At 37.7% G+C, this 21814-nt stretch overlaps 1 protein-coding gene across 3 annotated transcripts in view; it reads left to right on the top strand.

Annotated features, from left to right (window-relative positions):
* Positions 1-21814, top strand: part of EXOC6B (exocyst complex component 6B) — a 620807-nt gene that overhangs the window by 76070 nt on the left and 522923 nt on the right. For all 3 annotated transcript variants that reach the window (XM_059188040.1, XM_059188039.1, XM_059188041.1), the window contains exons 2-5: positions 8097-8262; positions 15776-15823; positions 18139-18229; positions 18341-18386. In XM_059188040.1, the coding sequence (XP_059044023.1) occupies positions 8097-8262; positions 15776-15823; positions 18139-18229; positions 18341-18386 (351 nt within the window). The remainder of the gene's footprint in view (positions 1-8096; positions 8263-15775; positions 15824-18138; positions 18230-18340; positions 18387-21814) is intronic.

Below are 21814 nucleotides of genomic sequence, written 5' to 3'. Positions count from 1 at the left end.
GTTCGTGGAACTTGATCGTATTTTCCTTACTTTGTTCTCTATTCCTTTTTAGGATGGAAACTATTCTGCTACTGTTTATCCACCCTTCTTCAGGGTCTTAAATTGCTTATAGATTTATAGAGCTTTAAATTGTGGTCACTTTGGCTGTGGGGTGTCAGTAAATGAGCCCTGGCATGGGAAATTGGACCAGGAATTGAATGTGATATTGGAAAGTCTGCTTCTTTCTCAGAAAATCAGAAAGGTGTGTGTTTATGTGTGTGTGTGTTTTGTGCATATGGGTGTACATCACACACATATATATCGCATACACACTCTAATGCACATACACATGTACATGTATATTATACACAATATACACATCTACAAATGACATCTATAACATTATTTATAGTTTGATTTAGTGATTTTGGGAAAGTTGGTTGGTCTGCTTTTGTTAGGCCTTCTTTAAATCTATATGCCTAAAGAGCCTGGGACTATTTCGGTGTTCCCAACAGCCTGCTTCTATTTGGTTTCTTCCTCTGTATTAATAGCTTTATGATCTCTGTCATTGGACCCATAATATTAAATGTGGAATTTCTTCACAAGTAGGCAGAGAGGCCTGCAGAGAGAGAGGGAGGAAGCAGGTTCCCTGCTGAGCAGAGAGCCCGATGCAGGACCCCGGGATCATGACCTGAGCCGAAGGCAGAGGCTTAACCCTCTGAGCCACCCAGGTGCCCTCATTAGTTTATTTTCTAAGACTGTTGTTGTTTTAACTGATGTTTTGTGACAAGTTCCCCTTCTCCACTTTCCTGTGCTGTTTAGACAGTACTTGGTTTTTAGTAGGCTCTTTGGCTAGCTGCCAGTTGAAACTTCTCCACCCTGTTTTTATCCCTCTGAAAATAGCCATCATAGAAGTGTGGGGTTCCCTTTCTGCCTTGAGGGAGATCTCCATCACAACTTACTTTTGGTTGTACGGGTTATTTTGGTGAAGCCAGTTGTAAGCCTTGGTATCGGCAGGATGAAAGAAGGATTTGAATGTATTTGAGCTCCTGTGGCAGCACAGGAACACTTGGGTATGGTCTTCAGCTTAGACTTCCTTAACTAGCATATGCTTTCACTGTCCTTGATCATGAAGATATACAGTGATCTGCTTTCACCTTTACAGACTCTGAACGGCCAAACTGCCATAGTAAGGCCTGAATTAAAGTGATAGATAAACTGAAGTAAGAAGACGAAGGGATCTTAAACTCCGCTTGACCTTCTGCAGTTTCTCTTTCAACATCATGCTCAAATCTGTTTTTCCACTTTATTTTTAACTTTTGGAATAAACAGAAATACTAATGATGCTTTTATGGAACTTAATGAGAAGAAAATGTTTCAGGACTAAAGCCATGACAGAAGTTAAGAAAAATATATATGAGAAAGAAAAGACCAGAATAAACTCTGGATTTTTTTTCTTGGATTAATCAAAAACAAAAAGAAAAAAAATGTTCAGTCTTTGTATCATGAAGTTCTCCTTGGTTCTAAAAACATCTCAACAGCTAAACATTGTTGGAGGTGATAAGCTTTGATGCTTTGCATCTGTCTTTGAGATAATCAGAAACCCACATCTACCTTTCCTTCTCTTTACCCATCTTCATCATACATGAAGGATCTCCTCTGTGCCAGGCTCTGTGCTAGGAGCTGGAGATAAAATGGGCAAGACACAGTCTCTGCCCATAAGGATATTAATGTTCTAGTGAGGAGAAATTAACAAGTGAGTGGGCAATCAAAATACAGTTTCTTGGGATGCCTGGGTGGGTCAGTCGGTTGAGCGTCTGCCTTTGGCTCAGGTCATGATCCCAGGGTCCTGGGATCGAGTCCCAAATTGGGCTCCTTTGGTCAGTGGGCAGTCTGCTTCTCCTTCTGCCTGCCACTTACCTACCTGCTTGTGCTCTCTCTCTCTTATTATGACAAATAAATAATCTAGAAAACAACAACAACAGCAACAACAGAATAGTTTCTTTGTGAATTCTGTGATGGTGTTAAAAGCAAAAGAGGAACACAACAGAGTCTATGTAGCTAGTGTAGTTTTCCTAGAAAAAGTAAAGTGCAAACTGAGATTTGAAGAATGAATGGGAGTTAACTCTTGAAGGAAAATGGGGAGGAGCAGTCTAGCAGTCTAGCAGTCCTGGGAACAGGATTCCTTAGCACTGTGTAGACTTTGATTTGCTGTTGGCTTTTCTCTGATTTGTCTGCTGCCTTTGAAGACTGAACAGCACTGTGCTTTTAGGATACTTTCCTTTCCAAGTAGCAGAATATTGAGGGAAAGTGGAAATAGGAAACTTCCTAAAAATTGGAAATTTCCCTCAAAATAGGAAATTTATTAACTCACATACTGTGGGACTGCTTCAGCATTGGTTCATCATCAGGGACCCACGAGTTTTCCATCTTTCCCCCTTGTCACCCTCAGATTGTGGGCAGTATCTCCTCTCACCTTGGAATGGTTGCTGCCTCCCCAAGCATTGTATAGGAAAGTGTGAAGTAGGAAAACAGTTTCTTTTCCTTCGTCCTTCAGGAAAGAAAACCCCTTCTTGGATCTTCACTTCAAGGCTTCTCCTTACTTTGCACTGGTAAAGGTTGCGTCACCTATTAGCTGGTCACTGGCATGGGGGGTGGAATAACCATGGGCAACTGACTCATCCTGAAGTAGAAGTATGTGTGTGTGTGTTTGTGTCTTTTTTTTTTTTTTTTTTTTTTTTTAACCACTTAAGCTTCGTGTCTGATACTAGCTTTTCCTAATTGTGTTTTCTTTGGGAGTCAGGTCCAGATGTATTAGTAACAAGCAATGTAATTTTGACTAATTTTGACTATGGCATTTTAACTTTCCTTGGCCTCAGTTTCCTCCATTTTACAACAAGAGCTTTGTTTTCCATCTCCAAGACCTCTTCCAGCTCTAACATCTGAGGGGTTCATGGGCCGTTTTTTGCTTTCTTTGCTAGAAAAGGAGATTGACCGATGTACCACAGAGGATACTTTCTAGCTGTATGAATTTGTCAAGTTGCTTCATCTTCTTGGGTTTCAGGTTCCTCGTTTATAAAATGGGAATATTGTCTAATTTATAAGGTTCATAGGATTTAAATGAGATAACATATGCTCATAATATTATTTTTCTCTTTGGATAAAACAGATTTGAGCTGATGTAGGCTGTAGCAAATGATATAGTCCTGTAATGATTCATTACTGGGGAATGATGAATAGTTGCTGAATAGAATTCCTGAAGTACCATTTTAGAAGTTGAAATCTCTCTTTTAAAATGCCCATGAAATCTAGGTGGGATGTGTGAAAGTATGCATCAGAGAGCCACTAGAGTAAAATATGTTGCTTTTTGTAGAAACCTCTGTGTGTGTGTGTGAGCACGCATGTTTTTGTTTGGTTGTTTTTTGTTTTGTGTGTGTGTGAAATTAGACTCTACAAGGAAGCATTTATGTGATTGACTCAAAATTTAGGCTATAAAAACTTGTTCATTCTCAAGCATTTCTTCTTGTTTACCTTTTACCAGGTACTAGAATATTCTTTGGATTATGACAAATAATGAAACCAGTGGTACAGTTTGTTTATTTCATAGACAGTCTTATTTACCTGTGGCAAAGATATGTTGAAAACAGAGTTTTTCTCTAAATCCTGCTCTATGTTAGAGGGGTGCCTGGGTGGCTTAGTCAGTTCAGTGTCTGACTCTTGATATTAGTTCAGGTTATGATCTCAGGTTTGTGGGATCCAGCCCTATATCAGGTTCCAGCATGGAGTCTACTTGTCCCTCTCCCTCTGTCCCCACTCCCCTACTGGTGTGTGCACTCTCTCTCTCAAAAAAAAAAAAAAAATCCTGCCTTGTATCACATATGGAAGATTAAATATTAGGGTGCTTTATATAAAGTATCATTTAATAACTACTTATAAGTTTTTGGTCAGGAGATATTACAGAATATAAGTTTTAGATCTTTAAGCAGTTCCTCTTGGCCACATCAAGTTGGAGTTTCAAGGGATGTTAGAAATGGGTCATCACTAGATGGCAGTCTTTCTCTAGTTTAAGTCGTTTATTCCAGGTTTGGGGGGTGGGGAAGCTAGTTTTTGTTCAAGTGCAAAGTTGACAAAGGAATCTTAGGTTAGCTTCTGTAGGTGTATAACCTTTCTAGAATTTAAAATAAAGAATGTTATTTTTAATGTTCTCTAATAGATATGTTGGTAAGCACTAAGTGTGAGATACACTTGAAATGCTGGTAGAAATTGGGCTGTTAAGTAGGGATCTATACTGCCTTACCTATGCTGGGCAATTTGAAAAAAAAAAACAACTTTTAAATCAGTGATTTTTTAAACTTCTTTGATAACCAGATGAAAACTATGGATCAGTTTCCCTTACAAGTACATATATGTACTTCTCCCTATATATACATTAAATCTGGAAATTGTGGATTTCTTGATATGTAACCCTGAAACACAAGTTTGTTACATATATTCCCAACACCCTTGTTTTAAATATGTGGGTTTTACATTTATTCTAACTTCTTAAACACTCAAGATCCTCAAAGGATTTGCTAAAACCCTTTGATGTTATTCAACATTATTATAATTAAAGAGAATAGTAGAATCTTAAAGGCCCCAAGATAGGAGAAATAGTTAAGGGCTAGTGATAAGGATGGAGAGAATTCACTAAGATGTTTTGAACTACTACCTGTTAACACCTCTCTGTATGATCTGTATGATTTTACAGTTTATTGACTTAAGTTGAAAGTGGAAGTTAATTGTAGACACTTAGATGTGGGTTGATACTTAAGAGAGTTTGTAACTGATTGTTTCCTATTTTCTAAATGGGAAAGCTGAGGGTCAGAGAGATTAACTGAGTTGCTTAAAGATTTGTAGCTGGTTAGTTACATTGCTAAAACCAAAGCTATGTAGTTAGGCAACTAAAATCCACCTTTGCTTTCTTTGATTTATATTTTTTTAAAATAGGAAGTTCAAGGAACTAGATTGCTAGGGAGGTATTATTAACATGTTACAAATTTCTTAATTTGGAGATTTCCTTCTATTTGTGTTATCTTTTGTGATATTAATATAGGTCTTTGGAAAGGAGAAATGAAGAGAAGTTCTATATAGTAGAAGTAAGTAGGTATGCTACTTAGAAGTATGGTCAAGATATAACTGAATTTGGAACCTGAGAGTTGTCTAATATTGAATACTATCTGCTCATGTCATTTAGATTGGTACATTTTCATTGGTTATTGCTTTTCTAAAAGTGGCAAAGAATATTAGTATCTTCACAGGGAAAGCTTTTCCTTTTCTTTGGAAGGGGAAGTTTATGCTTATTTGAGGTTAGTTGAAATGCCAGTGCTAGATTCTTCCCTCCGTCTGTATTTCAGATAGCTCCTTTAGGCAGTTGGTTATTCTATAGTGTGTCTTAATTGTCAAAGTGGGTATTGTTTATAATGTATTTGGAGATCTTATTATTTCAAAAGAAGGAGAATGAATCTAGATTGCTGTGGGTTTTCTGAAGTAAGTGATCAGAATTTTTACTGGAAGCCAAATTTGTATATGTATTATCTGTAGTTACTGCTGAGTTTTGGGCAATGGAACTGATCTGCTGAGGAGACTATACAAGATCAGGGTCATGATCTCTAGTACCTGCAAATGATTCTAGCACCCCAAGGTGTTGGTAATGAAAAATGTGTATTTGTTAAACAAATGTCAGATGTCACAGAGGTTTTAGAGATAATATTAGTCACTCATTTAGTCAACAAATGTTTACTTATTGCCTACCACCTGTCTGGCACTGTTGTAGAGGTACCGTGGAGAATATGGCAGACAGAATTCTTGCCCTGGAGCTTATAATCTAATTGGGATGGGTTGCGGGGAGAGATAGGCAACAAACCTGGATGATGAGAATGAGAAAGTTGTTTGAAGATACAGAGGATGAATATTACTAGCATAAGAACTGCAAAAATAAAATTCTTGAGGGAAGAAGAGACTTGAAAAAAAAAGTAATTGTAGCTAGAACATTAGAGGACAGAGGGTGGGTGGGAACTAGAGATAAATGAGGTTGGGGAGATACCAGAGGCTAGATTGTATAGGATCTTATAAGCTATGGTAATGGTATGAGATTTTTATTCTTTTGGTGAAGAGAAACCATTAGAAAGATTTAAGCAGAGGGATAACATCTGAATTGTTACCTATAAAATGATCTTTATAGATCATTTTAACTGGTGTGTGGAGGGCGTCTGCATGGAGCTGGGGAGATGGGGAGGTGGAAACTTTCGGGAAACTATTACCTTGTGCCAATGATACAGATTTGGACTAGGTTTTTAGTAGAAATGGTGAGATGCAGTCCACTATTAAGATATGTTTTGGTGATTGAGTTTTAGGATTTATTAATTGTTTGAATGGGGTATGTGATGGAAAAGTGGTGGATTAGGAGTAATTCTTGCATTTGGATTTTGACTTGGCAAACTGGAGAGTGCCCTTAGTTGTGATGAGGTTGGTGAGTGGTAGAGAGATTTGGGGAAGAACAGGTTTGGGAGTGGAGATATTTTGGTGATAGATGATTTTTAAATTTGAGATAGCTTTTAAAAATCCAGTTGTAATTGTTAAATAGTAGCTGGATATTTGAGAGTCTAGTGCTCATCAAAGTGCTCTGATTTAAAGGTGTAAATTAGGGGCGCCTGGGTGGCTCAGTGGGTTAAGCCGCTGCCTTCAGCTCAGGTCATGATCTCAGGGTCCTGGGATCGAGTCCCACATCGGGCTCTCTGCTCAGCAGGGGGCCTGCTTCCCTTCCTCTCTTTCTGTGATCTCTTCCCTTCCTCTCTCCTACTGTGATCTCTCTCTGTCAAATAAATAAATAAAATCTTAAAAAAAAAAAAAGTGTAAATTAGGAAGTCATTATTATATACATGGTATTTTAAAGCCATGGCATCAGGTGACGTTGCTTGGTAAGAGAGCATAGTTAGAAAAGATATGTTGTTTTAGGAATATTTAGAAAGGGACTAGAGGAGGAGGAGCCCAGAAAGGAGACTGAGAAGGCTTGTCTGTGAAAGGATAAAAACCACACTATTTTGGTATCACTGAATTCTAGAGAAAAGATTGTTTCAAGAAGGAAGGTGTATCATATTACAGCAAATGCTGCTATTAGGTGGAACACGATGAATGTTAACTATTGGGAGGTGAGGAAGCCACAGAAAGGTTTGCTGGAAGGGGAGCAGAGAAATAGGATTGTTAGCTGGAAGGAAATGTGTAGGTAAGGACAGTTTCTTTAAGTCCTGTTTATATGCCCATGAGAATGACTTAGCAGACTGGGGGAATGTATGCTGTAGAGGATGGATAAAAGGGAATAACTGAAGGCATAAAGTTCATGAGACAACAAGAAAGATTGACAGATAAGAGCTTGAAACGCTTTTTCCATTGTTACAGGAGTTACCGAGGTAAGAAGGTTGGTTGATTTTAGTGGGAGAAGAAATATCTTTCTGTTTGAAATGTGTCGTCACATCAGCAGCTGAGAGTGAGAGTGAGAGAGGGGATGGACAGTTGAGGAAAGGACAAAGTAAGGTTCTCACACATAGTTATTGAGGTTACAAAGTGATTTTGTTGTGGTGGTGGTAGGGGGGGGATAGTTTTAATAGTATTATCTAGCAATATTTATTGAATGCCCAATGTAGATTTGTGCTTATGTAGCTAAACAGAGTCAACCCAGCCCAGCTGTGTTTTTCTCCAGCAGCATCAGCTTCTTGGGTATAGTTATGGAGTGATTGGGTAGTGGCTTTATACAAAAGTGAGTTTTTCTAGGGAAGTTTCAGAAAGAAAGTTGCAAAGGAGTTGTAATTTAGTCTTTTCATTTTATGACAATAATTCTGTGATGAGTACTGTCAAATATTTAAGTATTTTTGAATGGATAGGAAGCAAAATTTCTGTTTTCCTAAAAAAAAAAATACTCATCTAGAATTGAATCAATGTTAATATAATTGGATTATTCTGTGCTTAACGTACCTTCAATATGAAATCTCCAAATAAATTCACTTCTGGGTTTGTAATTCTGTTTCTCTTTCTTAAAAGTAAATCTGGCGTAATCTTCATGCGATTTTTTTTTTTTTTTAAAGGTCTGTCTATGATGGTGAGGAACATGGACGATTCATGGAGAAGCTTGAAACTCGCATCCGCAATCATGACCGGGAAATTGAGAAAATGTGCAACTTTCATTACCAAGGCTTTGTGGACTCGATAACTGAACTGCTGAAAGTGAGAGGGGAAGCTCAGAAACTCAAAGTAAGAAGGCTCCAAGAGGGACTTGTTTCTCTGTTCTGTGCTGGGGTTTTGATTAGCATTAAAGGAGTAGGGAGTTGTATGTTTGTAGTAAAGAAACTAAGGAAGGAATTTGTACTAAAACATAGATAATTGGGATTATTTTAGCTAAAAAGAATACTCTTCTAAGTTAAATTTTATTTTGGATGACTGCATGTGGATTAGAACCAGCAACAGAATCAGTAACTGTTCATTTCAAATAGAAACCCAGTTGATTCTTCATGTCATCCATGTACTTCCTTGCCAGATAAAAGCATCATTGTAGGATGACAGGGTTGTAGGGCATGACATGGTTGTAGAAGTCTTTGCAGCAGAGCAACCAAGGCCACAGGAAAACAAATGAGTGGTAGTTGGGGGATATCTTCTACCAAAGCATGGAAATTCTTTCTTGATATGACAGATTCGAATTCAGGAAGGAGACCAGCCATATTGGTCCGTTCCCTTATCTTAGATAATTGACTTTTCTTATTGATCTTAAATTTGATAGCTTCACTAAACTCTTCTGTTATTTCTAATAAGTTTTGTGTGGACTTCTTTTGAGTTTTCTATGTAAACACTCTTATGCTCTATAAGTAATAACAACTTTTTTCTTTCTTTCTGGTCCTTATGGCTCTAATTCCTTCCTTCCTTCCTTCCCTCGTTCTTTCCTTCCTCCCTTTCTCCCTCCCTCCTTCCGTCCCGTGTTTTACCTTCCCTACTCCTTTCCCTCCCCCCCTTTTTGCTTTTTTCTCTTTCTCTTTCTTTCTTTCTTTCTTTCTCCCACTCTCTCTCCTTCTTTCTTTTTCTTCTTCTCCTCTTCCTCCTCCTTCTCCTATTGGAATTCGGATTAAAATCCCAAAGGAATTTTCCTGGGGCATGGGGTGAACTTGATAGTGAGTATAAAATTCATAAAAATAGAATACATTGGTAAGAAAAGTAAAGAACTGATTTTATGGAGAGGGAAAGTGGGTTAGTTAAAGCTACAGTGATTTAAAAGCAAATTTGAGGTGGCTTAGTTGGTCTGACTCTCGATTTCAGCTCAGGTCATCATCTTGGAGTTGTGAGATTGAGCTTTGTGTTGGGCTCTGTGCTCCGAGCAGAGTCTGCTTGGGATTCTCTCTCCCTCTCCCTCTCCCCCTTCCCAGTCTCTAAATTAAGTAAATAAACTCTTGGGGCATCTGGGTGGCTCAGTCGTTAAGCCTCTGCCTTCGGCTCAGGTCATGATCACAAGGTCCTGGTATCAAGCCCTGCATCAGGCTCCCTGCCCAGTGGGAAGCCTGCTTCTCCCTCTCCCACTCCTCTTGCTTGTGTTCCCTCTCTTACTGTCTCTCTCTCTCTCCCTATTAAATAAATAAAAGCTTGAAAAAAAGATTTAGTGGCTCAGTAGGTTAGGCCCTGCCTTCAGCTCAGGTCATGATTTCAGGGTCCTGGGATCGAGTCCTGCATCAGGCTCTCTGCTCAGCCGGGAGCCTGCTTCCTTTTCTTTCTCTGCCTGCCTCTCTGCCTACTTGTGATCTCTCTCTGTCAAATAAATAAGTAAAATCTTTAAAAAAAAAAAAAAAGATTTATAAATAAATAAACTCTTAAAAAAGAGCTAATTTGACTGTAAAACCTAACCTGCATGAAGCTATCAAGCTTTTTAATATGTTTTACTTAATGTAAAATTTTATCTTTTGCTGCACAAATATTAATGTGTTTGATTGCGGGATCCTGTCCTATTGTCCATTGGGTAGGGGTGTTATGTAATATACCGTATGTACCATATCATCTTTACAAAATCTCCAGATTTCTGAAGTCTAAGCACAGTGGGTCCCAAGGTTCCACATAAGAGTCTATGGAGCTGTACAACAACTGTCCAACATTCTTAAGAAGTATATTATTGCCAGCACAATTAAATCTCTCTTTTGTATCCTTACTTGCTCCCTTTACCCTTTCCTCCCAAAGTAATGATTCTTCTGATTTGTTATTACTGTGTTTAAGGCTTAACTACTTTAGTTGAAATTAAATTTAACCTGCTTTTCATTCAGTATACCAACAGTAATCTCAGATGAATGAAACAGATAAGTGTAAAATGCAAAACCATCCAGGAACTGATAGGAAGTGCAGATGAATGTTTGTATGATTTTGGGAGTGAGGAATACATTTCTAAACAAAATTCCTAAAGCCAGAAAGAAAAAAGTTGGTAGATATGACATTAAAATGAAAGAATCTTTTCTACATATAAGGTAAAGATTAAATATAAATAATAAATAAAAACTATTTAAAGATACATTTGCCGAAATGACTAATATCTGTAACATAGAAAAAAATATGTATAAATTAAAAGGAAAAATATGAACATTCTAATAAGAAACAAATATATATTAATATACAGTGTATGTAAGAAGAAATACAAGGGAACTCTACAATTTATAAAATTAAAGGAATAGAAGCGCAGTAAAATGCTGCCTAATAAAATGATAGAGATGAGAAAAATGATATTTAAGATTAGAGATATGATACTAGTCAACCAGAGTATGCCTGGTTGGAGTGTAGATTGTTACAACCTTTGAAGAGAGCAATTTTATTTAGGAATACTTAAAACTACACATTGTTTTGAAGACTTACTCTTTTTTTTTTTTTTTTTAAGATTTTATTTATTTTGTTTTATGCCCGCAAGGGTTGGGGAGGGGCAAACAGTGGAGGAGAGAGAGAATCTGAAGCAGACTCTGCACTGAGCACAGAGCCCAGTGTGGGGCTTGATTTCTCAACACTGAGATCATGACCCAAGCTGAAACTTAATGGTGGCTGGCTAAGCCACCCACAGTGCCCTAAGACTTATTCTGAGACTATAGATGCATGTGTAAGGGTATTCATATGATTTTTTTAATGTATAAAGCTTTTATTTTATTTTATTTTATTTTATTTTATTTTATTTTATTCATTTTTTCCTCCCTCTGCCCTCTAATGGGTAAAACTTTAAAATGTCCCTAAAGTCATTTAGTAGAAGATGAGTAAAATAGATCATGATACATTCATTGAAAAGAATAATAAACTATGGTTTATTTTAGAAGGATATCTTACATGAGAAAGTATTAGAAATGTTTTCTTAATGTATAAAGCTGTTAAAAAGTATGAACAATTTGATTATATTTTAAATAAAAAGTGCTGAATTTGGGGGGTGCTGAAATGGACAATTGAGGCTTCAGATGGACAAAAGCATCTGAAATGTTTGAAAGCCAAGGTAGGGGGCTCCTTCCAGGAGCCGTGTATGCTGTTTGTCCTCACGCAGCCATCCCAGCTTTCCATTCTCCCCTCAAGCTGTTCTTTTCTGTGTTACTTGGACGTGTGTATTCCAGACTTCTCCCTCTGCTCCCTGGGCCCCCTGTCCCTGACAGGCGACCCAAAGTCCTGTCTCTGGTTACCGAAGTAGTCACGTGGTAGAGTTCCTTCTTGGCGTACTGTCACTGAAAAGTGCCCATATAATGCTCACCAGTTGCTGGTATCCCTTGCTGGTTGGTGCTCGTCTGCTCTTCGTTCCTCCAATCTGTTTCAAGTTGCAGATTCCTTCAAATTACTCAGGTTGCCCCTGAGAGAAAGCATGACAGGGAGACTACCGGTTCTGGGTGTTTGCTGCAGGCTCCCGCTCATCTCCTCTGAAACGTGAGGGAATCAAGTCTAGCAGCACACCCTAGAGTGGGGGTCGGGGGCTGGGAGGGGGGAATTCAGCCTGGGTTAGGAAGCTATGAAAATTAGGGATTCTTGAGCTGTATTAAAGAGTTTAGAAAATGCAAAAGGTTGAACATTAACTACTGTCAGTACTATTTTAACATAACAAGGAAAAGAAACTACACTCTCTAGGATGCCTGCTATTTCTTTTGATTCATAGTATGTATATTATCTCTGTCCATATTTATATTTTCTGCATCAAGAGAAGTAGCAAGCTAGATAGGCAATATACTTTCTTTTCATTTTTATGTTAAAATACTAATGAAGTGGTAATTATCTTCTTATTAGAGGCATTTGTTAGGCTCCTATGGAGTGTTTTAGAACCATTGTTTGCACAAGGTCAAATTGGTGGGTGATAGTATTTTTTTTTTTTTTTAAAGATTTTATTTATTTATTTGACAGAGAGAAATCACAAGTAGATGGAGAGGCAGGCAGAGAGAGAGAGAGGGAAGCAGGCTCCCCGCTGAGCAGAGAGCCCGATGCGGGACTCAATCTCAGGACCTCGAGATCATGACCTGAGCCTCAACCCACTGAGCCACCCAGGCGCCCCTGGGTGATAGTATTTTTAATAAAAATTGAAAGAGATAGAACAGAACAGAATGGAAAGCAATAAAGTGTATTACATGTAGTGAGGATGAACACTTTCTTGAGAAGTTTGTTTCGGGTGTGTGTGTGTGTATGTGTGTGTATACACATGCACGCGTGCCATATACATTTGGACTGGTTGCAATGTAAAATGTTCTCACAATGAGTTTGAGGGAAAAAAAATATTAGATGTGGTGTCTTTTGTAAGGTAAATAAAGTAGACACTGATTTTGAATTTAGTAGTATTTATGCAAGGTTGAATTTTATGAGCTCTCTAGTTTAGTATTAAACAACTGATTCTTCTTCTTTTTTCTTTTTTAAGATTTTTAAAATTTGTTTGACAGACAGAGATCACAAGTAGGAAGAGAGGCAGGTAGAGAGAGTGGTAAGCAGGATCCCTGCTGAGCAGAGAGCTGGATGCTGGGCTCTATCCCAGGACTCTGGGATCATGACGTAAGCTGAAGGCAGGTGCTTAACCCAGCGCCACCCAGGCGCCCCTAAACAACTAATTATTCTTGAATAAATACTCTGAAAGGGGAGATAGCAGTACATTATTTCAAGGCATGCCACCCCATTTTTATTCACATTACTTAAAAGCTTTTTCTTATAGTAAGCTGATATTAATCCCGTGTTCTAGTAACATCCATTTATTAGTTTAAGTAATAGGCACTATTTTTAGACAGCATCTTTCTTCTAATAGTGCTTAGATATTTGATGGAGAGCTGTTACTTAGGTATGGTGTACAGTGTATAGTGTCTAGGTATAGTAAGTGTAGTGTCTCCAAATGAATATTTCCTCCTTCTTTGGGCTAAGATATCCTTTATTTTCCATTTGTGTGGCTTTGGGTCCTTCTCCAAACATACTCCCATCTAATTGTGTTTCAGTTTGTCAGTAGTCTTCCTGAAACATGACATCTGAATGCAACTCTCACACTGTGGTCTAATAGCCTTACCATTGCACTTATTCTAGACCAAGGATCATCAACCTATATTTTGCAGGCCAAATTCAGCTTGTCTCGTGTTTTTTTATCAGTGAAGTTTTATTGGAATGCAGCAATGCCCATTCATCTGTAGTTTGTTTCTAGCTGCATTTTTGCTACAGTGGCAGAGTGGAATGGTCACAAAAGAGGTTATCTACTTAGCCCTTTGCAAAAAGTTTCCTGACCTCTGCTTTAGACAGTGCTTCTGTTGATGTTGTCTTAGGTCAGCATTTGAGCTATGTCACACTCTTCCTTTATACTGAGTTAGCTGTCTAATACCATGTGTTTCACATATTGTGCTATTAAATAAATAGTAAAGAGGGAATTTGAGGGTTTCTTCTCTTTCTGTTACTTTATAAAGTAAGGTTAGGTTTTGTTTTATCTGTGGAAGGAGGTGCACATGATAATTGGCTTTGAAAACAGTAGTCCAGGTGTAGTATGTAGTTTAGGGCAAAGTTTTCAGACATGTGTTCTTGAAAAACTAGTTTCTTAAGATGATCCTTAATAAGAGGGTATTATGTTAAAAAAAGTCTGGAAACATTGTCATGATATCCCCTTATTGGGTATTGAACACGTAGAATATTAAAGGCTTCAAGAAGTCCTGAATAGGGGTGCTTGGGTGGCTCAGTGGATTAAAACCTCTGCCTTCGGCTCAGGTCAGGATCCCAGAGTCCTGGGATTGAGCCCTGCATTGGGCTCTCTGCTCAGCAGAGAGCCTGCTTCCTCCTCTCTCTGCCTGCCTCTCTGCCTACATGTGATCTCTGTCTGTCAAATAAATAAAATCTTTAAGAAAAAAAAAAAAAAGACGTCCTGAATAAACTAACCTGTTGAGTAGACTATTCCATACATATTTGGGATGTGTGTGTGTGTGTGTGCGCACGCGTGTGCGTGCAGGTGTGCACCTTTGTGTGCATGTGCAGAGTACCTATTAACCAGCATTTCTTTGTGTGCTAAGGGATGTAATAGGAAACACTGGGCTAAGGGAATGCCTTCAAAGTGTAAGGAATAGCAATTATTGGTGGAAGGGTAGAAAGCCTCTATTAAAGTAAGCTTTAGAAGTTAATATTGCTCATGCTTTTTTTTTTTTTTTTTTAAAGATTTTATTTATTTATTTGTCAGAGAGAGAGCGAGAGCGAGCACAGGCAGACAGAGTGGAAGGCAGAGGCAGAGGGAGAAGCAGGCTCCCTGCGGAGCAAGGAGCCCATTGTGGGACTCAATCCCAGGATGCTGGGATCATGACCTGAGCCGAAGGCAGCTGCTTAACCAACTGAGCCACCCAGGCGTCCCAATATTGCTCATGTTTTGATAATATCTGAGCTGCTCAGGAAATTACTGTTCTGTGTACGTAATTTTTTTATATCAGTCAAGTATCTGAAAGTGGATATCAAAAAACTTTGTACTAGTTCCTTTATATTACAAACTCTAGATAAATTTTAAGGCTTGTTTACATAGTTTTGAGTATCTGATGGAGAGATTAATTTAGAAAAATGGGAAAGTGGAAATATTAGGAACTGTTAATAATTAATGATCCAAAAAAATTAAAATAAAAATTTTTAAAGATTTAGTTTAGTATTTATTTGACACAGAGAGAGAGAATAAGCAGGGGTGTGGGGGTAGGAGAGGGAGAAGCAGGTCCCTGCTGGGGGAGCCTGAGTTGGGGTTCCATCCCAGAACCTGTGGTCATGACCTGAGCCAAAGTCAGATGCTTGACCAACTGAGCCACCCAGGTGCCCCAAGATAAAATATTTTCCAAAATTAGGATAATAAATAGGGAAGATTTGGCATGAGTTAAAAACTTCAGTTTATACCCAAGGTTTCCAGTAATACAGTGGTGAGTTGAGGAATAGTATCTATGACAAATTTGTTCTTCGTACACATAATGGAGATGGTGAGATTCTTTGGGTTATTTTTTCCATTTTTTTTCTCCTTTCTTTCCAAAATTAAAGTGTGATCTTTAGTTGCTATTGTATCTTAGTTTGGAATATTCTAAGCCGAACACATCATTCACTAAATTTTTCTTTTTGTTGTTCAAAAATCATGCGATAGAAAACATTAGTAGAAAAGTTGATATAATTTAGACCTGAGAGAATGCCATTAAACCAAGATGTGTTGGAGAACCAAAACTATCTGAGTAACTGAGTTTAGTCTTTTCACTTAAATGTGATCTTACATAGCAGTTGTCTAAATGTTTGTTTTTTATGAATTTAAATTGTCTTTTCTCCACAGAATCAAGTGACGGATACTAATAGAAAACTGCAACATGAGGGAAAGGAAGTAAGACCATTTACCTTTTGAAAAAATCTTTTCTGTTTCCTGTTATTCTCTTTTGATGACTGCATTCTTGATATAGTGGCTTGTAAGACCGTCAGGAGTTTGTTGGAGGATCTTGGACATTAATTGTTGCTTCCCCTAATATTTCTCTGAATTATATGAATATAGCCACTAGAAAACTTGGTGAGGGAAGTTGTAGATTTCTTCACTTTTTTTTTTTCCTTTTTTTAAAAAATTGTGTTATGGTAGTCACTATACAGTATCATTTGTTTTTGATGTAGTGTTCCATGATTCATTTTTGTGTAAAATACCCAGTGCTCCGTGCAATCCGTGCCCTCCTTAATACCTATCACCAGGTGGACCCATTTGCCCATCGCACTCCCCTCTGACACCTTCAGTTTGTTTCCCAGAGTCCATAGTCTCTCATGGTTCATTTCCCACTCCAATTGCCCCCCTTCACTTTCCCCTTTCTTCTCCCAATGTCCTCCATGCTATTCCTTATGTTCCACAAATAAGTGAAACCATTTTTTATGATAATTGAATTTCTCTGCTTGACTTATTTCACTTAGCATAATCTCCTCTAGTCCCATCCATGTTGATACAAAAGTTGGGTATTCATCCTTTCTGATGGCTGAGTAATATCCCATTGTGTATATGGACCACATCTTCTTTATCCATTTGTCTGGCGCTTTGCGCAGTTTGGCGATTGTGGTTTGCTGCTATGAACGTAGGGGTACAGATGGCCCTTCTTTTCACTACATCTGTTTCTTTGGGGTAAATGCCCAGTAGTGCAATTGCTGGGTCATAAGGTAGCTCTATTTTTAATTTTTTGGGGACCCTCCACACTGTTTTCCATAGTGGCTGCACCAATTTGCATTCCCACCAACTCTTCACTATGTTATTAAATCGTAAGTAGTCATAATACAACCAGTGCTCTTCCCTCTGTCTGGAATGCTCTTTCACCAATATTCTCCCACTTCAGACTTTGCTCAGATGTTCCCTCCTTAATGAGTTCTTTTATTTGAAATTGCAGACTTACTTTTACCCATGTGTTCTTTTTACTTTTCTTCCTTTATTTTTCTCCACTGCACCTATCATGCTCTACGATTGTATATTTTTAGTTGTATGTTTGTTTTTTGTCTGTCCCCTGCCATTAGAAATTAAGCTCCACGAAATAAGGAAGTTTTGTTTTATTCATTGTCATATTCCCTCTACCTGCCTAAACAGTGACTGGCCCAAAGTGGGTGCTCCATAAATATCTGTTAAAAAAGTGAATCAGTGATTCTATTAATTGATACAATCACCATTTAAACCATCACAGTTTACAAGATTTTTTATACCCTTTTTCTCACTTGATCCTCTTGACAGGCCTGTCACAGAGTCAGGTCAGGTATTATCACTGGTTATTGGTGAGGAAGCTGAAACAGATGATTTGCTAACAGTTACATAGTAATTGGCAAGGCTGGGACTAAAACCCAAGTTTTCTGACTTGCAGTCCATTACTGTTCTCTGTATCATGTACCTTTTTTATCAACTAGTAATTATTTAATGTTTAATTTTAATAATTTTTAAGATTAGCTTTTGATTGTTTTATCAGTGACTTAGAGCAGTTCTCTTTTGCTCTTTTTTCATGGAATCCCGGTAGATAATGTGTTTAGTGTAGGTTTGGGATGAATACTACAAGAGGCTTATGTAGATTATAGCTTTTTGAAAGTTTGTCTCACATATTTGAAATTATGCGGAATGCATTTTCTTCCAGTTATACTGTGGTACAACTTCAGATGGAAGCCTTTGAAACAGCTATGGGAAGGAAAATGAATTTTCATTAAACTGGAACTCTTGGAAAAGCCATAACTTCTAAGCGTGTGGTTTATTTGTTAAAATAGAGATTTAGTTGAAGATAATTTTTAAGACTCAACTGAAGCTATATACGGAGGATCGTTTCCCTTGAGTCTAGCATTAATGAAAGAAGCATAGGGTCTTCTCAGAAGATTTGATGAAACCATAAATGTTGAAGAGTCAGAGTAAAGTTTGGAGAGAATCTGCAAATTTTATCTTTTCTTCTGAATAGCTCCTGGATTTGAGGATTTCATTTCAGCTAGCCTTTTCCAATATAGTATGTATCTTGGGGAGAAAATGGGCAACCACACAGGAATGTTTTACTAGTTGAGAAGGGCAGTTTCTTAGTTCAGTTGGCAGGTCTTTCTATGAAACTGTCTGGGATTTTCTGATGAATTGAACACAGGGTGGAAAAATGTGACTGAAAGCTTTTTTTTACAGCTACTGGCATAATTTGTTTTTTTTTTCCTCTTGCCAAGCTGGTAATAGCAATGGAAGAGCTGAAGCAGTGTCGACTACAACAGAGAAATATTTCAGCCACTGTTGATAAGTTAATGCTGTGTCTTCCAGGTGAGGAACTGGAAATGGATTAGAGTTCTTGATGCAGTTCCTTTAGCTTTAGTAAGTTTCTCACTTTCTCTAAATAATGCTTGTGTGCTCTCTTTTCCCTTTTCTTTCAAGTCCTGGAGATGTATAGCAAACTGAGGGACCAGATGAAAACTAAAAGGTAAGATTTTTTTTTTTTAATTGAACATCTTATCTTGAATTTCTGTTAATTAGGATAGTTTTAAGGTCCATATTTAGCATAACCTATCATGAAATAATTAAGTCCATATAATATCTTCTCTACCCTTTTATATATCTGCTGATTCATCCTGAGACTTATTTACATGCTAGTATGGTATGCTAATATATTTTGTCATGTATTATGTTTAATTAAAAAAAAAAAAAAAACAACAAACCCACTACTCGTAGTTTGGTTTTTAGAAGACCTGATCTTTCAGGGGTAAAACATAACTTTTAGTGATAGTTGATTTGAGTAACATGCTTTGGTTTAGTATTGTAGTAAAAAAAATAGTTACTGGTTCTGATATAGGGATGAATTAGTCTGGGTTCTTCACTGAAACAGAATCAGTAGAGTGTGTGTGTTTGTGTGTGTGTGTGTGTGTGTGTGTGTGTGTATAGAGAGAGAGAGAGAGAGAGCGCGCGAGAGCATGCGCGTGCGCGTGAGAGAGATTACTGGTTTATTGATCTTGGGGAATCGGTTCACATGGTTACAGGGGCTGGCAAGTCCCAAATCTGCAGAATAAGGTGGTAGGATAGGTGTCAGGGAAGAATAAATATTGTACCCTGAGTTTGAAGATGGTGTGCTGGGAGAATTCCTTCTTCCTGGAGGAGTCAGTTTTTTTCTGTTAAGGTCTTCAATTGATTAAGTGAAGCCCCCCTCAGTTATGGAGAGTAATCTTACTCACTCTAGTCTACTGATTAAGGGTCAAGAGTTTCATCTAAAAAAACACCTTCATAGAAATATCCAGAATAATAATTGACCAAATATTTGAGTACCATGACCTAGCTAAGTTGACACATAAAGTTAATCATCACAGGGGGCAAAGTCAAGATTAAGTTTAGAGGATTACTCTCCTGTGTGTTGTTTTCCTCTGGATTTATTTTGCAGGAAAGAATGTAGTGACTCTTTCACTCTTCTTCCCAAGCTAGAGTCAGCATCCCACCCTCTCTACCGTGGAGTGTACTGCAGTATGACGGGGTGTGTGAAGCTGTGATAAACAAGACATACCTTTCTGGAATGTTGATTTTCACCTAGGTTTTGAGGGAAAAAGTATAGAATTGAAATGTGATATTGAAATAACAATAGAAATATTGTGACTAAAAGCTTTAAATTTTCAAGAATTTTAAAGCCTAAAGCATGAAGCATCAAAATTTTTTGAATTTCTTAGACTCCCTTCTTTTCCCCAAGAGGATATGTTCACATACAAGAACATAGGTAGGACAGTATGAAAAGTTCTGTTCAGTGAGATATGAATAGTATTATTTCCCTGATAACCTTTTAGTGAAATTCTAAGAATTACAGAAGTTTACAGTGAAAAAAAAAAACAACTGTGTACCAAGTTCTCTGAATTAAGATATTAATAGTTCTCCAGTTTTGATTCATATATATGTAAATATATATGAAAATAGATAAACATGTATGGACAGAGAGAGGTAAAGATAGACATTTTTAAAAAAAATTACAGATAAAACTTAAGTCCCTTTCCTTAGCTATATTTCTTTCCCTACTCCTGTAAGGAAACCAGTATCATAAATATGGTGTCTTTCTAGTCCATGTTTTTAATGTCTACAAATCATATATTGTATTGTATTTTTAAAAACATTTACATGGGGCGCCTGGGTGGTTCAGTGGGTCAAGCTGCTGCCTTCGGCTCAGGTCATGATCTCAGGGTCCTGGGATCGAGTCCCGCATGGGGCTCTCTGCTCAGCAGGGAGCCTGCTTCCCTCTCTCTCTCTGCCTGCCTCTCCAACTACTTGTGATTTCTCTCTGTCAAATAAATAAATAAAATCTTTAAAAAAAAAATAAAAACATTTACATGAATGGTTCTCAGTCCTTGTATTTTTGAGATTCACTCATTCAACAAAGATGAATGGAGTACTTACTATATGCTGGGCATTGTTCTTGGTGATACAGACAAAAATATCTACTCTTATGGGGCTTACATACTAGTGAAGAGGTTATTTTCCTTATGTGTATAGAACTAGTTCACTTACCTTAATCCTTTATAATAGTCCATTATGTGAATAATTCACATTTCTGCTCTCATTTCTAGTGGTTATCGTAAGTGCTGTCCGCCAGTTATTTCTAGCTCAACCTTCTTCTGTCTCATAGTAGGATTATATTTCCTGGGCTTCCTTGGGCTGTGTGACTGATAAAATGTGAATTGATAAGATGGCTGATAAGACGTGAACAGAAGTGATGAATATTACTTTTGGGCTTAGAAGTTAATTTCTAGCCCAAGTCCCTCCAGAGTTCTGTTTTCCCTTGGTTATGAGAAATGGTAACTTTCAAGATGTTGGTTGAATCCCTGAGTAATTCTAATGAACAGAACTTTTCTGCCAACATGTTATGGATGTATATAATATGAGTAAGTTATAAATCTTTAAGACACTGAGACTTTTGGGATTGTTGTTACTGTAGGATAACTGTTCTCACTGATACCGTAAAAGACATTTGATGTGTTTCCAGTTGTTTCCTGTGCAGAGGTTCAGTAAATATTCTTGTTCATGTCTCTCTTCACACATTCAAAGTTTCTTGACAACAGTGCTTTTCAAATGTTGCTATGTATACAAATTACATGGGGATTTGTTAAATGTAGATTCTAGGGAGGCTAGGTGGCTCAGTCATTAGGCGTCTGCCTTCAGCTCAGGTTGTGATCCCAAGGTCCTGGGATCCAACCCTGCATCGCATCAGACTCCCTGCTCAGCGGGAAGCCTGCTTCTCCCTCTCCGCCTCCCCCTGCTTGTGTTCTTTCACTTGCTGCCTCTCTGTGTCAAATAAAAATAAATCTTTAAAAAAATAAATGTAGCTTCGGATTGGGAGGTCTGGGCTCATTCCTGGGGTTCTTCATTTTCTACCAACCTCCCAGATTGTGCCAGTTCTGCTGGCCTAGGGTTTATACCTAGAAGGAGATCAGCTGGATCAAAGAAAGGATATCCATGCATTCATTCCTGTATTCGACTTGGCATTATTCTCCAAAGTGAATCCAGCCTATCAATATAGACTCCCACTGGCATTTTGTGGAGGTCTGTTACTCTACCTCTAGGTAGCATCTGTATTGTGAGACTTTTTGGTCTCAGTCTGACAGTTGTGAAATGATAGATAATTGTTCTATGATTTCACTTCTTCAATTACTAGTAATACTGGTTTTTGGACATTTGGATTTTCTTTTATATATTTTATCCATTTTTTTCTTAGGTTGTTTGTTGTTCTTGTTCATTTATAAGGATTCATTAGATTCCTCTTACTAGGAATATCGTGCAAATATTTGCTTTCAATGCATGGCTTATCTATTAACTTTGTAAAGTTAGTACTTTTTGTTATATAGTAGTTGTAAATTTTGTCATCACTTATCTTGTGGTCTTTAA

This window comes from Mustela lutreola, chromosome 9 (assembly GCF_030435805.1).
Source record: "Mustela lutreola isolate mMusLut2 chromosome 9, mMusLut2.pri, whole genome shotgun sequence".
NCBI classification, from domain to species: domain Eukaryota; kingdom Metazoa; phylum Chordata; class Mammalia; order Carnivora; family Mustelidae; genus Mustela; species Mustela lutreola.
This window is presented reverse-complemented; position numbering and strand designations above follow the sequence as displayed.